The sequence below is a fragment of the Nicotiana tabacum genome, chromosome 12 (assembly GCF_000715075.1).
Source record: "Nicotiana tabacum cultivar K326 chromosome 12, ASM71507v2, whole genome shotgun sequence".
NCBI classification, from domain to species: domain Eukaryota; kingdom Viridiplantae; phylum Streptophyta; class Magnoliopsida; order Solanales; family Solanaceae; genus Nicotiana; species Nicotiana tabacum.
Genome location: NC_134091.1, coordinates 37987876 through 38009485, shown reverse-complemented (window position 1 = coordinate 38009485; position 21610 = coordinate 37987876). Strand labels below are relative to the sequence as shown.

Below are 21610 nucleotides of genomic sequence, written 5' to 3'. Positions count from 1 at the left end.
ATGAATGCTAATCGGACGGATTGGTCCATGAAGCTTGATGATGCATTATGGGCTTATTGGATAGCTTACAAAACACCTATCAGAATGTCGCCATACCGGTTGGTGTTTGAAAAAGCTTGTCATCTTCCGGTTGAACTTGAGCACAAAGCCATGTGGGCTCTAAAGAAGTTGAATCTTGATTGGGATGTAGCCGTTAACTTGAGGGTTGCACATTTGAATGAATTGGATGAGTTTTGTTATCATGCTTATGCAAGTTCGTCGTTGTATAAAGAAAAGATGAAATATCTTCATGACAAATACATTTGGAACAAAGAGTTTAAGGTGGGCGATCTCGTATTGTTGTTCAACTCGAGGTTGAGGATGTTTCTCGGAAAGCTAAAGTCTAAATGGAGTGGTCCTTTTTGAAAATGTGGGTGTGATGCCTTTTTGGTGCATTGGACTTGAAGAACAAAAATAATGAGGTATTCCGAGTCAATGGTCACCGGGTGAAGCACTATATGGGAAAAGTTGAAGATGGCCACATCGTGGATTCATTTCAATTGATAGTATTTTGTGTCGTACCGCGACGTTAAATCAGGCGCTTCTTGGGAGGCAACCCATGCATTTTTATTTTCTTTATTTCTTTTGTAGTTAGGAGTTTTTTTCGTGCTAACTTGATTTGAAGTGTGTTGTAGGGATGAGTGTACTTTACATGAATAATGGATAGAAATCTGGCAAAGTGTGCAAAATTGTGCGGATCGCAGGTGAATTGTGCGGACCGGCGGCTGCACAATTATTTTGCGGACTACAGAAATGGAATGTGAAAAATGCCAACTCTTTGAAGTTGGTCTGTCAGAAAAAGGCTCGATCTGCGGCCGCAACAAAAAATCTGCGGTCCGCAACAAGGGATCAGCGGCCGCACACAAAATATTGCGGACCGCAAAACAAAAGGGCAATTTAGCCCCCATGTAACGGAGTGCGGACATCCGACTGCTCATGTACAGAGGCTGAGTTGACCTCCAATGCTTCCCTAGATGGGGCATAAGAACTGGTCTCGGAAAGGTCTGCACCTCTCCTTATGCCGACTGTTGATTTCTTTCTAATTTCATGTTGTTGGTCACTACGTAAGGGTCTCTTCCCTCATCCCCGATAAGGGTCACCCCCTTCTTTCGAAGTGTTGCCTCTGCCTCTAGATCGAACTATTTTCTGTACCAAGCAAAGGCGATTGTTAGTTGCAATTCAAGTTTAGACATACAATGAATTTAAGGACACACCAGAAGATACAGTGAGGAACACAGTTGAACTATGCTTGCAGGGTAGGGATCTGTGGTCCGCATATTTTTTATTACGGTCATAGAAAGGGCCTTGCGGACCGCATAATTCTCTCTTGCGGTCGTAGATTTGGATTGCGGTCCGCACATTTTGTCTTGCGGCCGCAATTCAGATACCACAAATATGCTAACTCTCTGATAATAGAGAATTGGCTATTTTGTATCCGCAACTTGTTTTTTGCGGTCCGTATAATTTGTCTTGCGGCCGCACATGTGAGTCACCAATTTGTCAACTATTTGATAATAGGAAAAAGGCTGTTCTGCGGTCGCAATGGGAGTTTTGCAGTCTGCACAATTTTCTTGCGACCGCAGAACCCTTCCTTACTAAAGTACCCTAGATTCAACTTCTGCGGACTGCACAATTTCTTGTGCGGCCGCAGGTTCCAACAATTATGAACAGGTCGGTAATTTTTATCTAGGGCTTGCAATTTTTGCACAAATTTTGACACGCAAACAATGTATAAGCATGAAAATCTATTGACCCATTCCCCCTAGATTTAATCCCACATGGTTGTACAATTGAGTTCAATGACAAATGGCCTAAACTAATAAGTGATTGAAGCATACCAGATATTAATCAGTGCAAGAAATGAGTAATCAACAATTACTAGGCGTGTGGGCAGGTGATTTACCAAGAGGTTTCAAATTGGCACAAGTTTTATGCTCAGAGAGGGAAAAAGGTAACAATATCCCTAACCCTCTATTTATATGCTTGAAGCTCAGAAGGGGAAGAGAAGCGAGTGCGGCCGCAGAATTCCAATTAAGTCTCCCAGACATTAGCGAGCCTCAACAACTAGATGTAGACAGCCACTACAAAGCTGTCTGACTTATCCAGTACTGTTGCAGAACAGTCTTCTATTCCGGTACCTCAGATGCCCCCATCAGTGGAAGAAACATTGAAGAAGCTCCTGGAAAACCAGAACACCATCATGGCTATGCTGGTACAACATGGGTCAGTGATCGAAGAGCTGGGAAAAGAAGTAAAGAAGATGAGAAAGTCCCAGGCCTCCAATGTGGTTGTGTGGGCCCTCAACTCTGTCTTCTTTAACAATCCAATTGCGTGAGAGGTGAGTTTCTTTGTTGTTAGTCCAAATATCCGTGCGAAAGGTCTAAAACTTGCCCCGAATGTGTTTCAAGGCGAAATCATAAGTTTTGCTTGGCTTGAGAAGTGATTGTATACTTTCCTTGGCCCGTTTGAGTTTTCTATTGCCTACCAATGATGTCATCTCTAGTCAACCTTTTCGAGCCTTTAGCCTTACTCATTTGAAAACCATGTTACAAGCCTTTACCCGTTCTATTGTGACCCTCTCTTGGCACCCGAGTTTTCCTTAACACTCATGTGAAACAAATGGCTAAAAACGTAAGTTTGGGGGAGAGACGAGGAAGTAGAAAAAGATATCAAGGCACAAAAAGAGAAAACAAAATGATGAGAAGAAAAGGCAAAGAAAAGAAAAGAACAAAAAAAAAATGCAACAAAATGAATAAGTAGAAGAGTTGAAGGGATTAAAAAAAGGCAATGATCCCAAACATGGAGAAATATGAATGTAATGATCAAGAAAGAATGATGTTAAGTCTCTCTAGTACCCCAAGGAAAAGGAAATGCCTCAAAGAATTGGCAAGGTGTGAGCCGAGAATAAAAAGATGGAGTGCTTAAAGAAATGTGTAACCACTCAATCATATTGTATCCAACCCTAATCCAAAAATCTTCATTACATCCCGAAAGAAGTCCTACCTGATTTCAAGCCGAGTGAGCTTACATTAGTGGCGATCTACATGAGGGGCAAGGCTATGGTACTTGAAGCCGTACTTGTGACATTCTCTTGAGAGAGACGAGTGAACCTTTCATAAATATTTGGATTGAGTGCTAAGTTTCTTAAGTGACCCAAGAAATCGGAGAGTAGAAGAGGGGGAGTTTAGAATCCACAATGACCTACATGAGAGAGCGAGTTTCCTTGATGAGTAAAGTCAACTCTTGATGCTCAAGTGTCACATTAGAACTATATGTGCATAAATGTTTAACTTGTCGCCTTGTTGATAATACATAAGTAGTGTGAGTAATTGTTGGTCCCAATTGATGTGTGAATGGCTCGCCGTTGACTTGCTTAAATGACCCTTAACTTGTGGAGGTGGGAACTAAATTGTTTTCTTGAGGACAAGCAAAAACTTAAGTTTGGGAGAGTTGATAAGTGGAGATTTTGACTGCTTATTAGCGCCTTTTAGCTTTTGTTTTAGTCTAAATGCATTGAATTACGTTTCCGAAACTAATGAAATGTGCAAAATTACAGGAATATTGGAAGTTGAACTCCCGAGATAAACTTCGGCTCAAAGAGGAGTAGTCCTAGCACAAGGCAACAAAAAGGCACAGAAGTATACAATGTGCGGTCCGCAGAAACAATTGCGGACCACAGAATTCCACCTACGGCCGCAAACAAAGAAGCAAAATTCAGTAGATATTTGTGCAAATTGTGGACATCACATGAATTTTGCGGACTGTGCAAGAGCTGGGCTAGGACTCAAGTTTATAGAGTGTGAAAATATCCAAGTCCCGAGTCCCTGTGAATTGCGGAATTCCGCTGCGGACTGTGCAAGAGCTGGGCTAGAACTAGGCTATTATTTAGCCTAGTTCATGATTTAATTTGTGGAATTAATGGTTGCAAATATTAGTTCATGCCTATTTGACTTAGTCTCTACTTGAGAGAGAGAGAGAGAGAGAGAGAGAGAGAGAGAGAGAGAGAGAGAGAGAGAGAGAGAGAGAGAGAGAGAGAGAGATTTAGTCTAGGAAAACTTGGCTAACAAGGAATTGGGTCAATCGAGAGATTGATTAACCCAATTAAAGGGTTCAGCCTAGAGATAGTAATAACCTGACTTAAGCTTTTATCAAATGTTTTGTGTGTTGCCCATTTGGTCTTGAGAAAGCCAAATTGGGTAAAACCACTCTCTGACCGAGAGGTATTGAGTGGGTAATTGAGAGTTGATAGCTATAATACACCCCGATCAACAAAAGAAGTATTAAGGTCTTTATCCCATTAGGCAAACACCTAGGCAATGGTCACAATCCTAGGCTTTTTACCAATTTGAAAAACCTCAAAAACAACTATTCCTAGTCCTCTCTCTTTATTCTGCAATCTTTAGTGTAAATTAGAAATAAAAACAAAACCTTTTGTGGAATTGCAAATCAAGATAATTCAATCACGCGCATTAGAATATATACCCCTAACTCCCATCTTAACTCCCTGTGGATTCGATCCTGACTCTTAGTTGGGTTTTATTATTGAAAACGACCGTTTCATATCTCTATTGAGGTGTACAATTGGACGGGTTCATTACGCCCTTGAGAAATTCGAAACAAAAGTGAAGTGGCCGCCAAAGATGATATCAAACCCAAACACCAGAAAGTTCGACGCCCTCTGTGAGTTCCACCAGGAACGCGGGCACAAAACAGAAGATTGCATCGCCCTCAGACAAGAAGTCGTAAACATGTTACAGCAAGGACACCTCAAAGAACTGTTAAGCAACAAGGGGAGGATCAACTTCACCAGAGGACGTGAATATCATGGCCCGCCAAAGCCGCCATCGCCAGCTCGTACCATCAATATGATCATCGGTGGTGGCAACGATGCCTCTGTCAATGGCGTAAAGTTCACCACCACTCACAAACTCAAGCGGTCGTTCACCCGCTAGCGGTACGGCGGATTCGAAAAGAGTATCATCTTCGACGAGTCAGATGCCGATGGTTTGACTTTCCCTCATAATGATGCCCTTGTTATTACTTTACACATTTTAGATACCGATGTCAAACGCATCATGATGGATGATGAAAGCGGTGCATACATTATCCATCCTCGAGTCCTTACCCAAATGAGGCTCAATGATAAGATAGTGTCGCGCTGCATCACGTTAATCGGTTTTAATAATGCAATTGAGCGAACATCCGGGGAAATTACACTCCCCGTATTGGCCGGCGGTGTAACTCTAGAGACAACATTCCACATCATGGACTAGGCCACCACGTACGATGCCATAATGGGTCGACCATGGATATATCCCATGAGAGCCGTCCCCTCCAGCCTATACCAAGTGATTAAATTCTTAATACCATGGGGGATATTCAGCATACGCGGAGAACAACGCACATCCTGAGAATGCTATCGCATTGCCTTAGACAGCACGACCACCCAATAGAGAAAAGACAAAAAAAAACAGGTATAGCAATCAACAGGGCCGAGGTCGGAGCAAGATGAGACGGAGGACATCATCAAGGATCCCAACACGGTCGAAGCTGCAGGATCGACCATAGAAAACCTCGACCCCGTTAAATTGGACCTCAACAGTCATAGCAAGAAGGCCTATATCGGCTGCAAACTTCAGCAATCAGGTAAATTCCATCAATTCTTAAGAGCTAATGCAGATTTGTTTGCTTTCAGCCATGCACGTATGCCTGGTATCCCAAAGGAAATTGCCACGCACAAATTAAACGTCGACCCATTCTACAAGGTCAGGCGTAAATTCAACCCCACTATTAACGACACAGTTCGTGAGGAGAAAATGGCTCCATCAGGGAGTCGAAGTACCCCAAGTGGGTCGCCAACGTAGTGATGGTCAAAAAGAAAACTGGGAAATGGCGGATGTGCGTGGATTTCACATATTTGAACAAAGCATGTCCGAAGGATTCATTCACATTACCTCGTATCGACCAACTCATCGACGCAATGGCCGGGCATGAGCTACTAATTTTCTTGGACGCTTACTCGGGTTATAATCAGATCCTTCTGGAAGAAAAAGATCAGGAAAAGACCATGTTTATCTCCCACCAAGGAACGTATTGCTACAGAGTCATGCCGTTTGGACTAAAAAACACAAGGGCTACTTATCAGAGATTGGTAACAAGGATGTTCAAAGACCATCTTAACAAAATAATGGAGGTATATATAGACGACATGCTAGTCAAGTCCAAAAGGGGAGAAGATCACGTCGATTATTTGAAAGAAACTTTCGACATACTCAGATGGTACGGAATGAAGCTGAACCCGGAGAAATGCGTATTCAGTGTAGCCTCGGGAAAATTCTTGGGTTTTCTGGTATCGCAACGAGGGATCAAGGTCAACCCAGACCAAATCAAAGCCATTGAGGGGATATCAGAACTCTTAACCACCAAAAAACAAGTCCAAAGGTTGACTGGTCGTATCGCCGCCCTATCAAGGGTCATCTCGCGATCGTTGGATAGGTGCCATAAATTCTTTGGCGTACTCAAGAAGAACAACGGCCTTAAATGGACTTCCGAGTGTGTCCAGGATCTGTGAGAACTAAAGGCATACCTATCATCACCGCCCTTGCTTTCGAAACCCGAACTTGGGGAAGAGCTCCTCGTTTATCTAGCCGTATCCGAGGTAGCATTAAATGCAGTCTTGATCCGCAAAAACAAAGGTACGCAATCTACCATCTATTACATTAGCAAAATGACTCACGAAAGCAAATGACTCTGGCCTTATTCGTAGCTTCACGAAAGCTTAGACCCTATTTCCAATGTCATCCTATCTCGGTCATCACAACTTTCCCCCTGAGAAGCATTTTTCATAAGCACGAGCTATTGGAAAGGTTGGCCTAATGGGTCATCGAGCTAAGTGAGCAATATATCACATACCGGCCGCGAATGACGATAAATTCACAAGTGCTCGCCGACTTCAATGCAAAAATAATGCCTGAAGTCGAAAGGGAAGCCGTCCAAACTTCCCTCCAAACACAAGACCTGGCGTATCCAACGCATCAGGGTCCAGATTGAGACTCGTACTCAAGGTCCCAACATGTGAAGTAATTTTCCCGTCCATAAGGTGCCCGGATATGACTAACAATGAGGCCGAGTATGAGAACATAATTGCAGGATTAAGGCCAGCACTTAAATAAGGGGCAAAAAGGTTGAAACTCCGCTGTGACTCCCAGCTCATGGTCAACCAAGTCACAGAGGCTTTCCAAATCAAGGAACAAAGATTGCAAAAATACCAAACCAAAATCTGCAAGTTGTTGCCTTTCGACGAATGCCAACTCGATCAAATCCCACGAGCACAGAATGCCGAAGCAGATGGCATCTCCAAACTAGCCGCAGCTACCACAAACATCATGACCGGAGATAAAAGCGTATTCTACCTCCTCAATGCATCACTGGACCAAGTCGAGGTAAGAACCATAAACTTAACTTGGGACTGTGCGCAATCATATTATTGCATATTTGCAGGACGACACACTTCCAGGCAACAAAAAAGAGGCCAAAAAAATAAGAATGCAAGCGGCCAGATACAATCTCCTTCATAGCGACCTGTACAAGAGGACTTACGGCAGCCCTCTAGCGAAGTGCTTGGGCCCGAACCAAACCCAGCGTGTCCTCGAAGAAGTCCATGAAGTCCATTGCGGAGCTCACTCTGGCAATCGAGCACTGGTCAGATGCCTCATACGGGCGGGATACTACTGGCCCACCATGGATAAAGATGCAGCAGACTTCGTGAGGAAATGCGAACAATGCCAAAAGTACGCCCCAATGATTCACCAAGAAGGCAAACACCTCCACTCGGTCACCTCCCCTTGGCCGTTCATCAAATGGGGAATGGACATCGTGGACCCCCTCCCAACGGGGCAAGATAATGTACGATTCCTTTTGATTTTAACTGACTATTTCTCTAAATGGGTAGAAGCAGGAGCATTCTCCCAAATACGGGAATAGGAGGTAATCACCTTTATATGGAGAAACATCATATGTCGATTCGGCATACCAAGGAAATCAGCTGTTACAACGGACTCCAGTTCATAGGAAAGAAAATCGATGAGTTCTTCGAAAAATGACATATCAAGAGGATACTCTCAACCCCATATCATCTAGCGGGTAACGACCAAGCAAAATCTTCCAATAAGTCTATACTAAACATTATGAAGAAAAAGCTCGAAAATGCCAAGGGTTTATGGCTGGAAATGTTACCAGAAGTACTATGGGCCTATCGAACAACTCCGAAGACGAGCACGGGAGAGACGCCCTACTCTTTGGTCTATGGGACTTAGGCAGTAATACCGGTCGAGGTTGGAGAACCCATCCTAAGGTACTCCCATGAAAGTGGCCCGAGTAACGACGAGAGTAGAAGGCAGGAACTCGACGAAATAGACGAACGGAGAGACATGGACTCCATAAGAATGGTCGCCCAAAAACAACAAGCAGAACATTATTACAATAAGAAAGCAAAGGTCCGGCCGCTTAAAGTTGGGGACTACATACTGAAAGCCAAAACTCAAGCGAGCAAAGATCCCCGAGAAGGCAAGCTGGGAACAAACTGGAACGGTCTATACAAAATCACAGCCAAAGCGAACAAGGGTTCATTCCAACTAGAGACAATGGAAGGAAGGCTACTATCAAACAACAGGAATATCAGCCACCTCAAATACTTCAACTTCTGAGAGAAAAAATGTCCCCCAAGTCATACCTTTTTTTCCTCACTTGAGTTTTGTCCCATTTGGGTATTCTTAAGGAGTTTTTTAATGAGGCGACAAAGGGAAAACTTTGAGTCGGAGTATGCGAGGGTAGGTCGTGGTTACTATTTCATTGCTCGACCTCTCAATACTTTCTAGGTCAACCAATGAAGGGACCATAGACTGGGACTGGAACGCTAGCCAACACCCAAATGTCTGTAAATTTCTCCAAGTATGTAACCAAAGCAACAATGTCAAAGTAATAAGAAACTTTACACTTATCAGCACACCTTTTTCGCATTAAGGTTATGTTCGATTACGATGAAACAAACATATACCGGCCCTCGGTCATGATTTAATGAAAGGTTATGTTCGACCCTACTCGAACAAACACCCACCGGCCCTTGGCCGCGATTTAATGAAAGTTTATGTTCGACCACGATCCAACAAATACCTACTAGCCTTCGGCCTCGATTTAATAAAAGGTTATGTTAGACTCCTCTCGAACAAACACCTACCGGCCCTCGACCACGATTTATGAAAGGTTATGTATGATCCCGCTCGAACAAACACCTACCGGCCCTCGCCGCGATAACTAAAGGTTATGTTGGACCTCGCTCGAAGAAACACCTATCGGCCCTTGGCCACATCCCGACAAAGAAACAAAAATATACACAAGTACAGAAAATAAACCACAAGAAGAGAAGAAGATGCAAGGAACAACTTTGATATTTCACATACTTAAAACTGTTTACAATAGGCTCGTGAAGACGCCGGCAAAAACTATACAAAAAACCAAAAGAGAAAACTACTGGCCACCACCATCATGACCTTTAACATCCTCGCCGACTTGGCCCTCAACATCGTCGCCACCCTAACCATCAATACCCTCGCTATCGCTACTATTCTCCCTCAGGATATGCAGTGTCATACCAGTCATTCTCCTCGAGCCGGTCTACACCCTTATCCTCCTCACCGGCCTCAAGCGTAGCGGGATCATACCCACAAGAGACTCGAGCTTCATGAGACTTAACACGAGCATCTTCAAGGGCAGCCTCAGAAATGGATCCCGCCACATGCAAATCTCTAAAGACATCTAACTAGGCCTCGGCATGAATCCAATCCTCATACAACTCCCGAGGAACATTAGAAAAATCTGAAGTATGGGAAGAGGACAGCTGTGCCAGTAATCGAGCCTTCTCGGCCTTAAGAGCATCAACTCGATCGTAGAGGCCAGAAGTCTCTTTCTCCAACTCTCTAATCCTCTCATCAAGCCACTCTTCTTTAAGCTTTGTCATTGCTAAGTCATTCTCTCGCTCGGAACGGAGAGTCTGGATCACCACCTCAAGAGACTCTGTCTTCCTCAAAGCCTCCAACCGAGCGGACTCTGCCTTCTCTAGAACCTCTGCCTTCTCGGCGACCTCGCCACTTAGAACCTCCGCCCTGAATTGACACTCCTCAAGCTGGGAACGCAACAAAACCACCTGAGCTTGGAGATCGCTGCATTGGGCTTCGACCCCCTAGCTGAGATCAAGCTCTTCCTCTTTACTCCTCAACGTCCCCTCCAGGATGCTGCACTTCCCCACCATCTGCACCAGCTCCTTGTCCCTGGCCTCCAAGTCCTCCCTCATTTGGTGCACATCGCTGCCCTCACGAAGCTGACACCAAAGCTCCCGGTACTTCTCTAGGACTCTGAAGTACTTGTCCTTCAACTTCACATAGATATCTTTATGCCTCTGCTCCCTACGAGCACTCTCAATTTCTAAGACGACCGTCTACAAAATGAACAAAAGAAATTAGAGACTATGAAAAATCAAAACCAAAGGAAAACAACTAACAACGAATGTACTTACTCGAAGGGCGAGGCCGACAATGTTATTCGACAGGCTGCTGTCATTCATATCCTTGAGGTTCGTACCCTCAACTTCAAAACTAATAGGGACAAGGGAAGGGATAATCTTCTCGGTATCCACTAGAAGATTACGGTCCATCGGGATCGTAATAGTCCTCGAAAACCCCTCCAACCTCACTTCAAGCTGAGTAAGCCCCTCGCCGATCATCCTCAGCTCATCTACATCCATGTCGAAATTAGATCCAATATCCTCCTTAGCAACAACCTTACTTATATCATTAGTCGAAGGAGGTACGTCAGCCGCAACACCGGAAGACGAGGCCCTTCGCTTCTTGGAAGAATAGGTCTGTCATGGCCCACCATGCCTTCGATCGCAACCCTCCCAGGCCGTATATCTGAATCCTTCAAATAAATGGTCTCGGGACTAGCCTCTGGGCTCTCCCTGATATGCACTATGGCCATCTCCCGAAGGACAAAGCCACAGTCTCCCACATCGGTGGATGCTGACCTCTCCCCTGCGACATCCACGACCCTCCTCTTATGAGGCATCAAATCCCCATCACCAGGCAAAGGCTTGTCGTCCTTATCGATAAGACGGTACAAGGGAGAAGTAGATAATTTTATGGATGAAGTCTCGACGGTTGAAGTCTGCACGGTAGAAGAAGGGACAGATTCAGACACAGCCACTGGAGGGGCCGAGGCACGAACAGAATCAGCCGCAGTCGAAGAAGGGGCAGGAGCCGAGGACGTAGTAGCTTTCCTCTTCCGGAACGAGGGTACGGGAGCTTTCGACCTCCTCAAAGATCCCCTGGCCGAAGCTACGAAAACACAAGGAAAGGGGAAAGTTCACAAAGGTAAACAAATAAAAGAAGAGAGAATGAAGACACTATGATAGAAGGAACTTACCAGTCGATGGGAGAGCATGCCCAAACTTCTTGAAGAAATCTGACCACTTACGAATCCCTACGATGCGAGGGAGGAGCCGACCAACCCAGGTAGAAATGTGTTCGACCAAAGGAGGAGGCGAGGTCTTGGCTACACAAGAAAAGGACAAGAGGTCAAAGCCCACGACTAAGCACATGAGAAAAATTAGATACCAACAAACAAAGAAATTAGGTACTTACGAGCACAATTCCAAGCCTCAGGAAAACCGTCGACGTTGGCCACCACGTCCTCGGTTCTGACGAAGAAGAAGTTGAATCAGAATTGGTGATTGGCTTTGTCGTCCATCTTCACCACCAAGCACTTACCTTCTCGGTGGAGGAAATTCAACATCGTCCCCCTATAAAAGCTAGGGGTGAACAAATGTAATAAATATTGTAGTGTTAGTTTGAACTCAGCTAGCTCGGCAAATTTGGTGAGCATCCTTATAAGTTTATAAACGTACGGCGTGAGCTGAGCTGGAAAAATGCCAGCGGAAGGAGAGGGAGAGTGTAGCCGACTTGGAAGGGGTAAGCGTAGGCGTAGAAGGTGCAGTACCCAGGATGGTGGACCTACACTGTATCCCACCTAGCCGGGATTAATTCAATATGATTGGAAAGGCTGAACTTAGCCTTAAGCTCTTCTAACTCCTTCATTGTCATCACTGACCGAAAGGCTACAGCGTTGGCTTCAGGTAATTTGTTAAAATCATATCTGGAATTAGGGTTGTAAGGAATTTTCTCCTCTACCGACGGGAAGGTTCCGTCCTCAACGGTGGCAGAAACACCCTCCTCATGTGTGGGAAATACCATTGCCAAGGGGGCCACATCACTTCCCTCACCAGACTCAGAAGACATGTTAGACATAGTTTGAGATAGGAAAGAGAGGTATCAAACGATGAAGAACTAAGAACAATACGAATCACTAAAACAGAGAAGAGAGGTTCAAAGTAAGAAAAGAGCAAGAGAGTAATATGGGATTTCGAAACAACAGAAAACTTAAACCTCAAAATTGCATCCAAATACCTCTATTTATAAGGGTTTTGGCACCAGGACCGAAAACGGCTCATCATTACTGCCACCCGAACTGAAGCGGCAGGTTCAATCAGAGGTCACACGCGAAATGAATCAACGGATCGGGAATGTGCGTCATAATAATGCATGACGTCATGACGTCATCCTAACTCGTGGACAGCATAGTTCTAGCGAATCACCCGGGAAAATCAAAGCGTTTGAAATACGCGGCCCATATAGGGCCACGCTGCCAGTTTGCCGCAACCACCACGACCTGCATAGCTCGCTCGATTGTGTAGATCACATAGACTCGGATCCGTTCATCGAACTCGCCAAAAGCCGGCCTTAATAAAAGCGGAGGGACTAACTGTATGGGTTAAAATCTATCTTTAGAATATTTAAACCGAGATAGAATTAGGGAAAGTGTTTCCAAGTCGTCATTTGTCGAAATGACCCGAGAAGCGGCGAAGTTTGTGGTCGAAGAGTCAACAAAGGACGAAGCTGAAGAGACAACAAGGGTCGAAACCGAGGTCGAGTACCTTTGACAAAGTTGTAGCGGCTAGTTTCAAGATTGGATATTAAAGAGAATATTCTAGTGGATATTCTCTGCACTTGTACTATTAGGGTTTCTTAGGAACATGTTCCCTATAAATAAAAAAAGATACAATGATCGGGGACATGTGATATTTATTTATAAAGAACGTACTTTGACTTAAAGAATTGAATCTCACTTGCTAAGATACAAACATCACCTTTTCACTGAGATTCGTGTCTATACTTTTTCACTAGATCCGAGAATAACTCAAATATTCAAGGGATTGTCTATCATTCATCATTGTGAGAAAGAACATCCACTTATTCCATACTTTCTTGGGTGACTCATTCATTCTATTACTTAAATATCATTTATTGTCGTTCATTATCATTGAATGCTACATTATTGCTTCTGATTTCTAGAATATTTATTGTATGTCACTGTCACTGTCCGACTAGATCTACGTAGTATTTGTTGTTTCTTTAAGAACTCCATCTAGGGATATTATTATTAGCTAAGATTAATCTTTATTCATATAAATTTAATTATTTGAACCAAGATCTATATTTTTTGGTCAAACAACACATGAGGTGCAATCACACTTGGAATGGATAAAGAAGAAGCGATGGAAGCAATTTAAAAAGGAAGTTGCAGCAGCAATGTGGGGTGCTATGATATACCACACCTGGAGAGCAAGAAACTAAGTGAAGATGTAAATATCAATTTTGTAGTGACACAGCTTAAGAAAGAGATCATTGAAATGATAGAGTTTTTACAAGAGTCTAGGAAAGCACACAAATGTAGATTTTTGATTCACAAATTATGTAACAAGTTGCTGGTTTTGTTGGAGGCCTATTTGATCATGTTACTCTTCCCCAAAGATGGACATGATGTGTAGGTGCTCTTTAGGTGTAATTGTTTGGTTGTTAATGGTAAATTTTTCCCAGTTATTACCAAAAAGAAAAGAAAAAGTGATACTTTATTAATTTTTAGTTCAATTCGAATTTTAAAGGAGGTTAGATTTCTAATGCTTGACTTTAAACTTCTTAAATTTAGCAATGTTATAAGACTACTTGTTTGAATTTATGTAATTTTATATGAATGAGACCGACTTTTCGGAGTGGTTAGTGTGAGATCTTACATCGGTATTAGCTACAGAAAAAGCATGACTAGTAGCAAATCATGCATTAATAAGTAGCTCAGATTAGGTTTTATGTTGAAACCTTATCTTAAGCCGATAATATTATTTATTTTAAAAGAAAATTACGGCAATTAAAAGAATCGTTAGTTATTTTTTTAAAATGTATTGGTGATAGATCTACCTCTACCTAATCAAGTCGGACTTTAACTAAGTTGAAAAGCATGGAGAAGTACGTAGAAAGTTGGAAAAATGGGAAAAGACTTATCCCGTGGGCAGGAGCTGATCATGGAAATCACCTGGAAGTAGCCAGAGGGATTTTTCACTACAAAACAAAAATAGTAGAAGAGAGCAAACTCTTCTACAATGGTAACCTCACATTTGTCTTTGTTGTCATAATTCTGCTCTTATTGTTCTTCATATATGTAATGCCCATTGACCTGTGGGCAAAAAACTTATTTGACTTGGGTATATGTATGCACCATATTAATTTATCATTGTTGAACGATAAATTAATAAGGTAAAAATCTATATTAAATAAGATAAAAATAAATTTATATGAAAGACATACCATTTATTTTGTAATTTAATATACACATTTAAAATTAAATTGAGGGAGTACTAAAGAACTCGAGAATTCAGTAAAAGCAATAACTCCAGGATGACACTCAAGCAAGGAAACAGAGATATAAAAGAAGAGAACATACGGGGATAGAATAATTGAAGAGTAATTTTCAGAAACCACTATTGTTTAGTGGCTATTAACTTTCTATAGCTATCATATATATAATAACTTTCTTATACCTTTCAGTTGTTACGGTAATATATTCGATGTATTCGCGCTACTGTATTCATGAATACAGTAGCTAAAAACACCTAAAAATAGGACAGTCCAATTGTACACTTCTGTATTCACATGTATTTGCGCCATGTATTTATGAATACAGTAACGGCAATTAACGTTAAAATAGGTCTCTCCGACTGTTTAATAACATAAAGTGTATCAATTAGCTTGATACACTCCTAATATAACTCAACAAAATCAATTCTAACACGCAACATTATCAATCCAAATAATGAGAAGATTTATCAGACGCTAAACACCAAAAAACAGAGTCTGCTTTAGAAATTCAGTCCCTCTTTTTTTTGTCTGATATAGTTCGAGGTTTGTTTTTCTGATTTTGTTCGAGGTTCTACTCGGAATTGATACAAGTATCTACAGAAATATTTTGAAATTCAATTTTCTAGATGGCAAGCTTAACAGTGCTAATTCGTCATTCTGGGAAGTGAAACATTGAAAATTATTATGTCGATTATTCGATTGAGGGGATATTGATAAAGGAGTATGCGTCGTACAATGATTTAGTTGCTTCAATTTCGAAGCAACTTGACATAGATTTGAGCTCCAAGTAAATTAAAATTGAATAAAGAAATTGCACGCCTATGGAAATACACGACGACATGCGTTTGAGGGTGTATGTAGAGTTGAAAAAGGAGAACAGAGAATTCAGGATATATCTGTCACGACCCAAAATCCAACTAGTCGTGACGACACCTAACCCAACCCGTTAGGTAAGACAATTAACAATAAATCAGTTCAAATGATATTTATTAAGAGAAGAAATGATAATACAACTGAACTATTATACAAAGAATTTTTCCAAGGACGGGTAGCACAAATCATGAGCGTCTAAGTTTTAGAATTTACAAAACCGGTATGAAATAAACTACATCATCTGTTTGAAATGTAAATGAACAGAACTCGAATCTAATGCTACCAAGGACTAGTGATAGCCATAACTGGAAGGCAGGTACATCTTCCGATCCAGCTCCCGACGTACGCAGCAACATCAGCATCCAACATTAGCACGCAAGGTGCAGAAGTGTAGTATGAGTACAACCGACCCCATGTACTCAATAAGTAATAAACCTAACCTTAGGTTGAAAGTAGTGACGAGTTGGGACAATGGTCAGGGTCCAACTCCAATAACCAGCAACAATATAATAAAGATGGTACAAGAAATAACCCGATAAATAAATACTCAGCTCGTATACAATTCCGAAAAATAAATATTTTCTTCCCAAGTATAACAGTAAAACTCAAATCTTTTGCCGAAATTACCAAAAATATGAGTGGGTCTGAAATCTGTGATTTTTCTCAAAAACTTTAACGACATATAAGAAATTCCATTATCATACGGCATGAGGAAAAATACCTCTCTATGCCTACATAACAGGTATGCATGTTTAATGCAATGCAGCACAGTGATGAACTCATGTACTCACACTCTCAGAGTACTCAATCTCATTGTCTCGCATTTCCACTTATCATCTCAATATTCAGCACACTCAGTCACTCGGTACTGTATAGGGCAGATCCAACCCAAATATAAATGACAACTCGCGCACAGTCAGTCACTCAGTGCTGTAAATGGCCAATCCAGCCCAGGAAAGATCCATCCCAAATATATATATACACAATCCATATGCAGACACTCAGTATTGTATATGGACAATCCAGCCCAGAAAAGATCCATCACTCGATATAAATAATTAGGCAAGATCCATGCCGAGGGAAGATCCATCCCTCAATATAAATATCAACTCGCTCACTATGGGTGTGCAAACTCCGTAGGGGCTCCTTCAGCCCAAGCACTATAATAAGCCAAATTCTGGCATAAATCAATAAACCATGCTGCGGCGTGCAGCCCGATCCCATAAATATCACTTCACAATCGGGCCCTCGGCCTCACTCATTCATCAATCCCTCCAGTCTCTCGGGCTCACAATGTCATGAAACTAGCTCAAAATAAAAATAGGATGTATCAATAAATAGCAACAGAGATTGAGATATGATATGTAATGAATGAACATGACTAAGTACAAAATTACAATTTAAACATATAATTCGACAGCAAGAATGATCTCAGTGGGTCCCAATAATACCAGCATTTGCCTAAGCATGATTTCTAACATGGGTCACAACTTAGTTTCTCTATCACATGGAAAATACAAGTCAATTGACTACACAGCTCTGCGGGATCGACCGAGTCACAATTTTTACAGTGCACGCCAACACGCCCGTCACTTAGCATGTGCATCACCTCCAAACAAATCACATAACACGTATAATCAGGGTTCATACTCTCAGCTCCAAGTTTAGAAGTGTTACTTACCTCGAACAAGCCAAACCCAATACCGAGCAAGCTAGGCGATGCTCCACAAATGCCGTCCTGCGCGTATTGACCTCCGAACGGCTCAAAACGAGCCAAAATGCAACTCAAATACATCAAATAATGTCAAAGGAAACAAACTCAATCGATAAAGGTCGAATCTTTAATCAAAAGCCCAAAATCAGTCCAAAATTCCAACCTAGGACCGCTTCTCGGAACTCGACGAAACTTATAAAATACGATAACTCATTCAATTACGAGTCCAACCATACTAGTTTTACTCAAATACGACTCTGAATTGATGTTCAAAACTCAAACACTCACTTTATGAAACTGTAGGCTAAAACCCCCAATTTCTCTTTAAAATTTATTATCCAATTACTAAAAATGAAGATAGAATCACGAAATATAATCAAAACCAAGTAGAGAACACTTACCCCAATCCATATAGTGAGAATTACTTCAAAAATCGCCTCAATCCCAGCCCCAAATCCCGAAATATCATAAAAGAGCCAAAACCTCAAAATATATAGAATCTGCCCAGCAATTTCGCATTTGCGAACAAAAGGGTCGCTTCTGCGGCGTCGCTTCTGCGACAAAACTCCACTCCTGCGGAAAATACTGGAACACCACCCTTCCGCACCTGCGCCACAGGACCCACTCCTGCGCAAGTGCAAGTGCGACGCAAGATGCACTCCTGCACACATCCCCGCTTCTGCGCTACCGCAGATGCGGTCCACTTCCCCGATTCTGCGGATGCCATGTTCCATCTTTACTTCGCGTCTATGTTCACTTGGCCACATTTCTGGCTCCGCACTTGCGCCCAATATTCCGCAGGTGCGGTCACACCAAGTTCAGCAAAGGCCAGCCATCCCACATGAATGAAAGAAGATCTAAAATACGTCTGTAACTCACCCGGGCCCCTCGGGACCCCATACGAATATACTAACAAGTCTCATAACATAATACGGACCGAGTCGAGGCCTCAAATCATACATAGCAATATCAAAACGATGAATCGCACCTCAAATTAACATTAAATGAACTTGAAATTTCAACTTCCAAAACTAAGGCCGAAACACATCAAATCAGTCTGGAATGAACTCAAATTTTGCACACAAGTCCCAAATGACATAACGAAGCTATTCCAATTCTCGGAACTACAATCCGAATCTGATATTCTCAAAGTCAACTTTCGGTCAAACTTATGAACTTTTCAAACCTTCAAATTTTTAACTTTCTCCAATTAGTATTGAATCCTTCTAAAAATATCCAATTACAAATCCGGGCATACGCCCGAGTCCAAAATCACCATCCGGACGTAACGGAACTATAAAAATTCCAATTCGATGTCAAATGCTAAAAAGTCAAACTTGGTCAACTCTTCCAACTTAAAGCTTCAAACAATAAAATTCATTCTTCCAAATTGATTCCGAATAACCTGAAAACCAAAATCGACGATTCGCACAAGTCATAATACATCATACGGAACTACTCTTGCCCTCAAACTACCGAGTGAAGTGCAAATACTTGAAACGACCAGTCGGGTCGTTACAATATCCATCGCGTATAACTATATTGGATAAAGAAATTATAGGTGGAGGAAGATTAATTCAAGGTGACCTAATACAACTTGACTCAACAGATGGGTGAATGAATTTAATACAATTGATACACTTGCACTTGCGTCTTTAAACTCAGGCGAACCAATTAAGGTTTTCGAACCGGAAAGAGTTTTGATTATTTCAAATACTAATAAAAAAGAGGTGATAATTGGACAAGTATTTAAGGATAAGGCCACATTGAAGGCAGTGATGGAGCAATATGCAATTGTTGAAAGGTTTCAATTCTGGGTTGATAGGTCAAATGCTATCAGGTTTGAGTGTTATTACTTACAACCTCTTCACCAATATGTTGTATTCAACTGTATGTTTGTGTATTCGTAATAGTTTTATAGTGTATCCATGGCAGCATATTATAAATACAGCATATATTATGTGGTATTCATAATATATGCTTTCTTTCATCATATGTTTATGTATCAGTGTTTTTAATTAAATGTGCTGAACTTTATAGGAGAAATGAACCATTTATATTAATGTATTTATAATACATTGTTGTATACAATGTATTCAACATTTTTTATGGTGTATTCATGTAACACACATTGTATTTCTTTGTATTTCATTGTTTGTAATATTAACCTGCCGTGATCTGTATATATTTTATCCATACATAACCAATTATATTAATAACACAAATGTATTTGCAGCTATACCTTGTTGTGTATTTCTCAGGACTATGAATAGAAATTTAAGGTTTCTAGTATTAACAAATAACAAATATTCAAAGTGAAAGAGTTCAATGATAAACATACATGTCCGTTGGAGGATAAGGTGTATGAGCAATGTCAAGCAACCAGTAGGTTGATTGGGGGAATGATTAGGTCCAAGTTTACTAATCATAAGAGGAAATACACACCAAAAGATATAATTGATGATGTGAAATCGGACTTTGGTATAGATGTTAGTTACATGTTGGCGTGGCGCGCTAGAGAAAAGGCAGGGAATTTTCTTAGGGGTGAACCAGTTGATTCATACAATAAATTACCAGGGTGCTTATATACACTGGATATGACTTATCCTGGTTCACATATTAGAATGAAAAAATCTCCTAAAAATGAGTTCATGTATTTGTATATATCGTTGTATGCTTTTATAAAGGTGTTCGATTACTGTAGACCCATCGTCATTGTGGATAGCAGCCACCTAAAATCAGCATACACAGGGACATTTGTCTCGGCTAGCACATTGGATGGTGCAGATTAGTCAGTTAAAAAAATACATACAAGGTAGATTAACATAGAAAATGCTACTTTGATTTTTTAATACAGATGTAATGATGTTTTTTTATTTGTATGCAATTGTATTTACAGGACATATATTTTCACTAACATATGGTGTAGTTGATTCAGAGAATGATGCTGCTTGGTTGTGGTTCTTTGAGAAATTTAAGGTAGCCTATGGCGAACGGGAAAACATGTGCATCGTTTCAGATAGGAATGAGAGCATCATCAAATCTGTATTGAGAGTGTATCCTACCGCACCTCATTTTGCTTGTATATGGCATCTATGGAACAACGTATACAAGAAATTCAAAAAGGAGCCATGAGAAGTTGAGCGAGGTATACTTTTCAATGGCAAAAGCATACACCCAGGATGAATTTGATAGTATAATGGAAAAGGTGGAGAAGGTAGATATTCGGGTGAAAGATTACTTGAAATTAGCTAGATATAAAAAGTGAGCTAGGTTGTATGCACCTGTTAACCGGGGATAGAATATGACGTCAAATATTGCCGAGTTAATCAATTCGGCACTTGTATCAGCAAGAGAATTGCCAATATATGACTTCCTAGAAGAAGTTAGGAAGATGTTTGGACGTTGGAACTGCAGCAATCGAAAAGAAGCTTCACATACGTACACAACGCTTGGGAAAAATATCAGGAGATTCTTACATTGAATGAAGCATTGTCTACACGTGTGACTGTAAGTTTTTTATAGTTTGCTATAATTACTTGTATCGACAAAATTAAGATATATGAATATATCATGTATTTATGACAGATACAACCTGTAATAGTAATCTACTACGTGCATATTTCATAATAAACTTAGTGCTTGTATTATATTGTATCTAACAGTTGTATTATATGTATTCAAGATTATTTTGTATTAACAATATTTTATTTATTCCTAGTACATGTTATTACTGCTGTATTGAGTATATTTCATTGGTTGTATTCATTGATTTTCTATTTGTATTGAGAGTATTTTACTGTATTTTATAGTATTTCACAAATAAATGTATTCACTTTCATAGTCTGCTTAATAAATAGTGTTTGAATTTAGTGTATTTCAAATATTTTTTTTCTTATATTCATGTATATTGTGTGTAATCCATGTATTCATTGACAGATACATGTTTTGTACAAATGTCCAAAACTAATATTTTTCCTTTTAATGCAGGTTGTACCATCAGCTAAACACTTGCACATGGTGAGTGATGAAGGAAGGCATTACACCATTTTCCTTTTAAAGAAATATTGCAGTTGTGGGCGGTTCCAAGTTGACGAGTTACCATGCATACATGCTTGGGCTGTCTTGAAAAGAAAGTTTCTAATGCCGAAAGATTATTGCTCGGACTATTACAAATCAAAGTCTG

At 41.0% G+C, this 21610-nt stretch overlaps 1 protein-coding gene across 1 annotated transcript; it reads left to right on the top strand.

Annotated features, from left to right (window-relative positions):
- The first annotated feature begins 19826 nt into the window (after nt 1-19826).
- On the top strand, nt 19827-20559 carry LOC142167102 (uncharacterized). The gene is made up of 2 exons (XM_075227258.1): nt 19827-20205; nt 20324-20559. Exons 1-2 carry the CDS (start codon nt 19827-19829, stop codon nt 20557-20559), a joined length of 615 nt encoding a protein of 204 aa, XP_075083359.1.
- Nucleotides 20560-21610: the final 1051 nt, after the last annotated feature.

What these genes read in the sequence shown, in the direction of transcription:
- LOC142167102 (XM_075227258.1), top strand. Translation starts at nt 19,827, where the DNA reads ATGATTAGGTCCAAGTTTACTAATCATAAGAGGAAATACACACCAAAA. An exon ending in CTCGGCTAGCACATTGGATG is followed by an intron (nt 20,206 to 20,323) that starts GTGCAGATTAGT and finishes TTGTATTTACAG; the next exon opens with GACATATATTTTCACTAACA.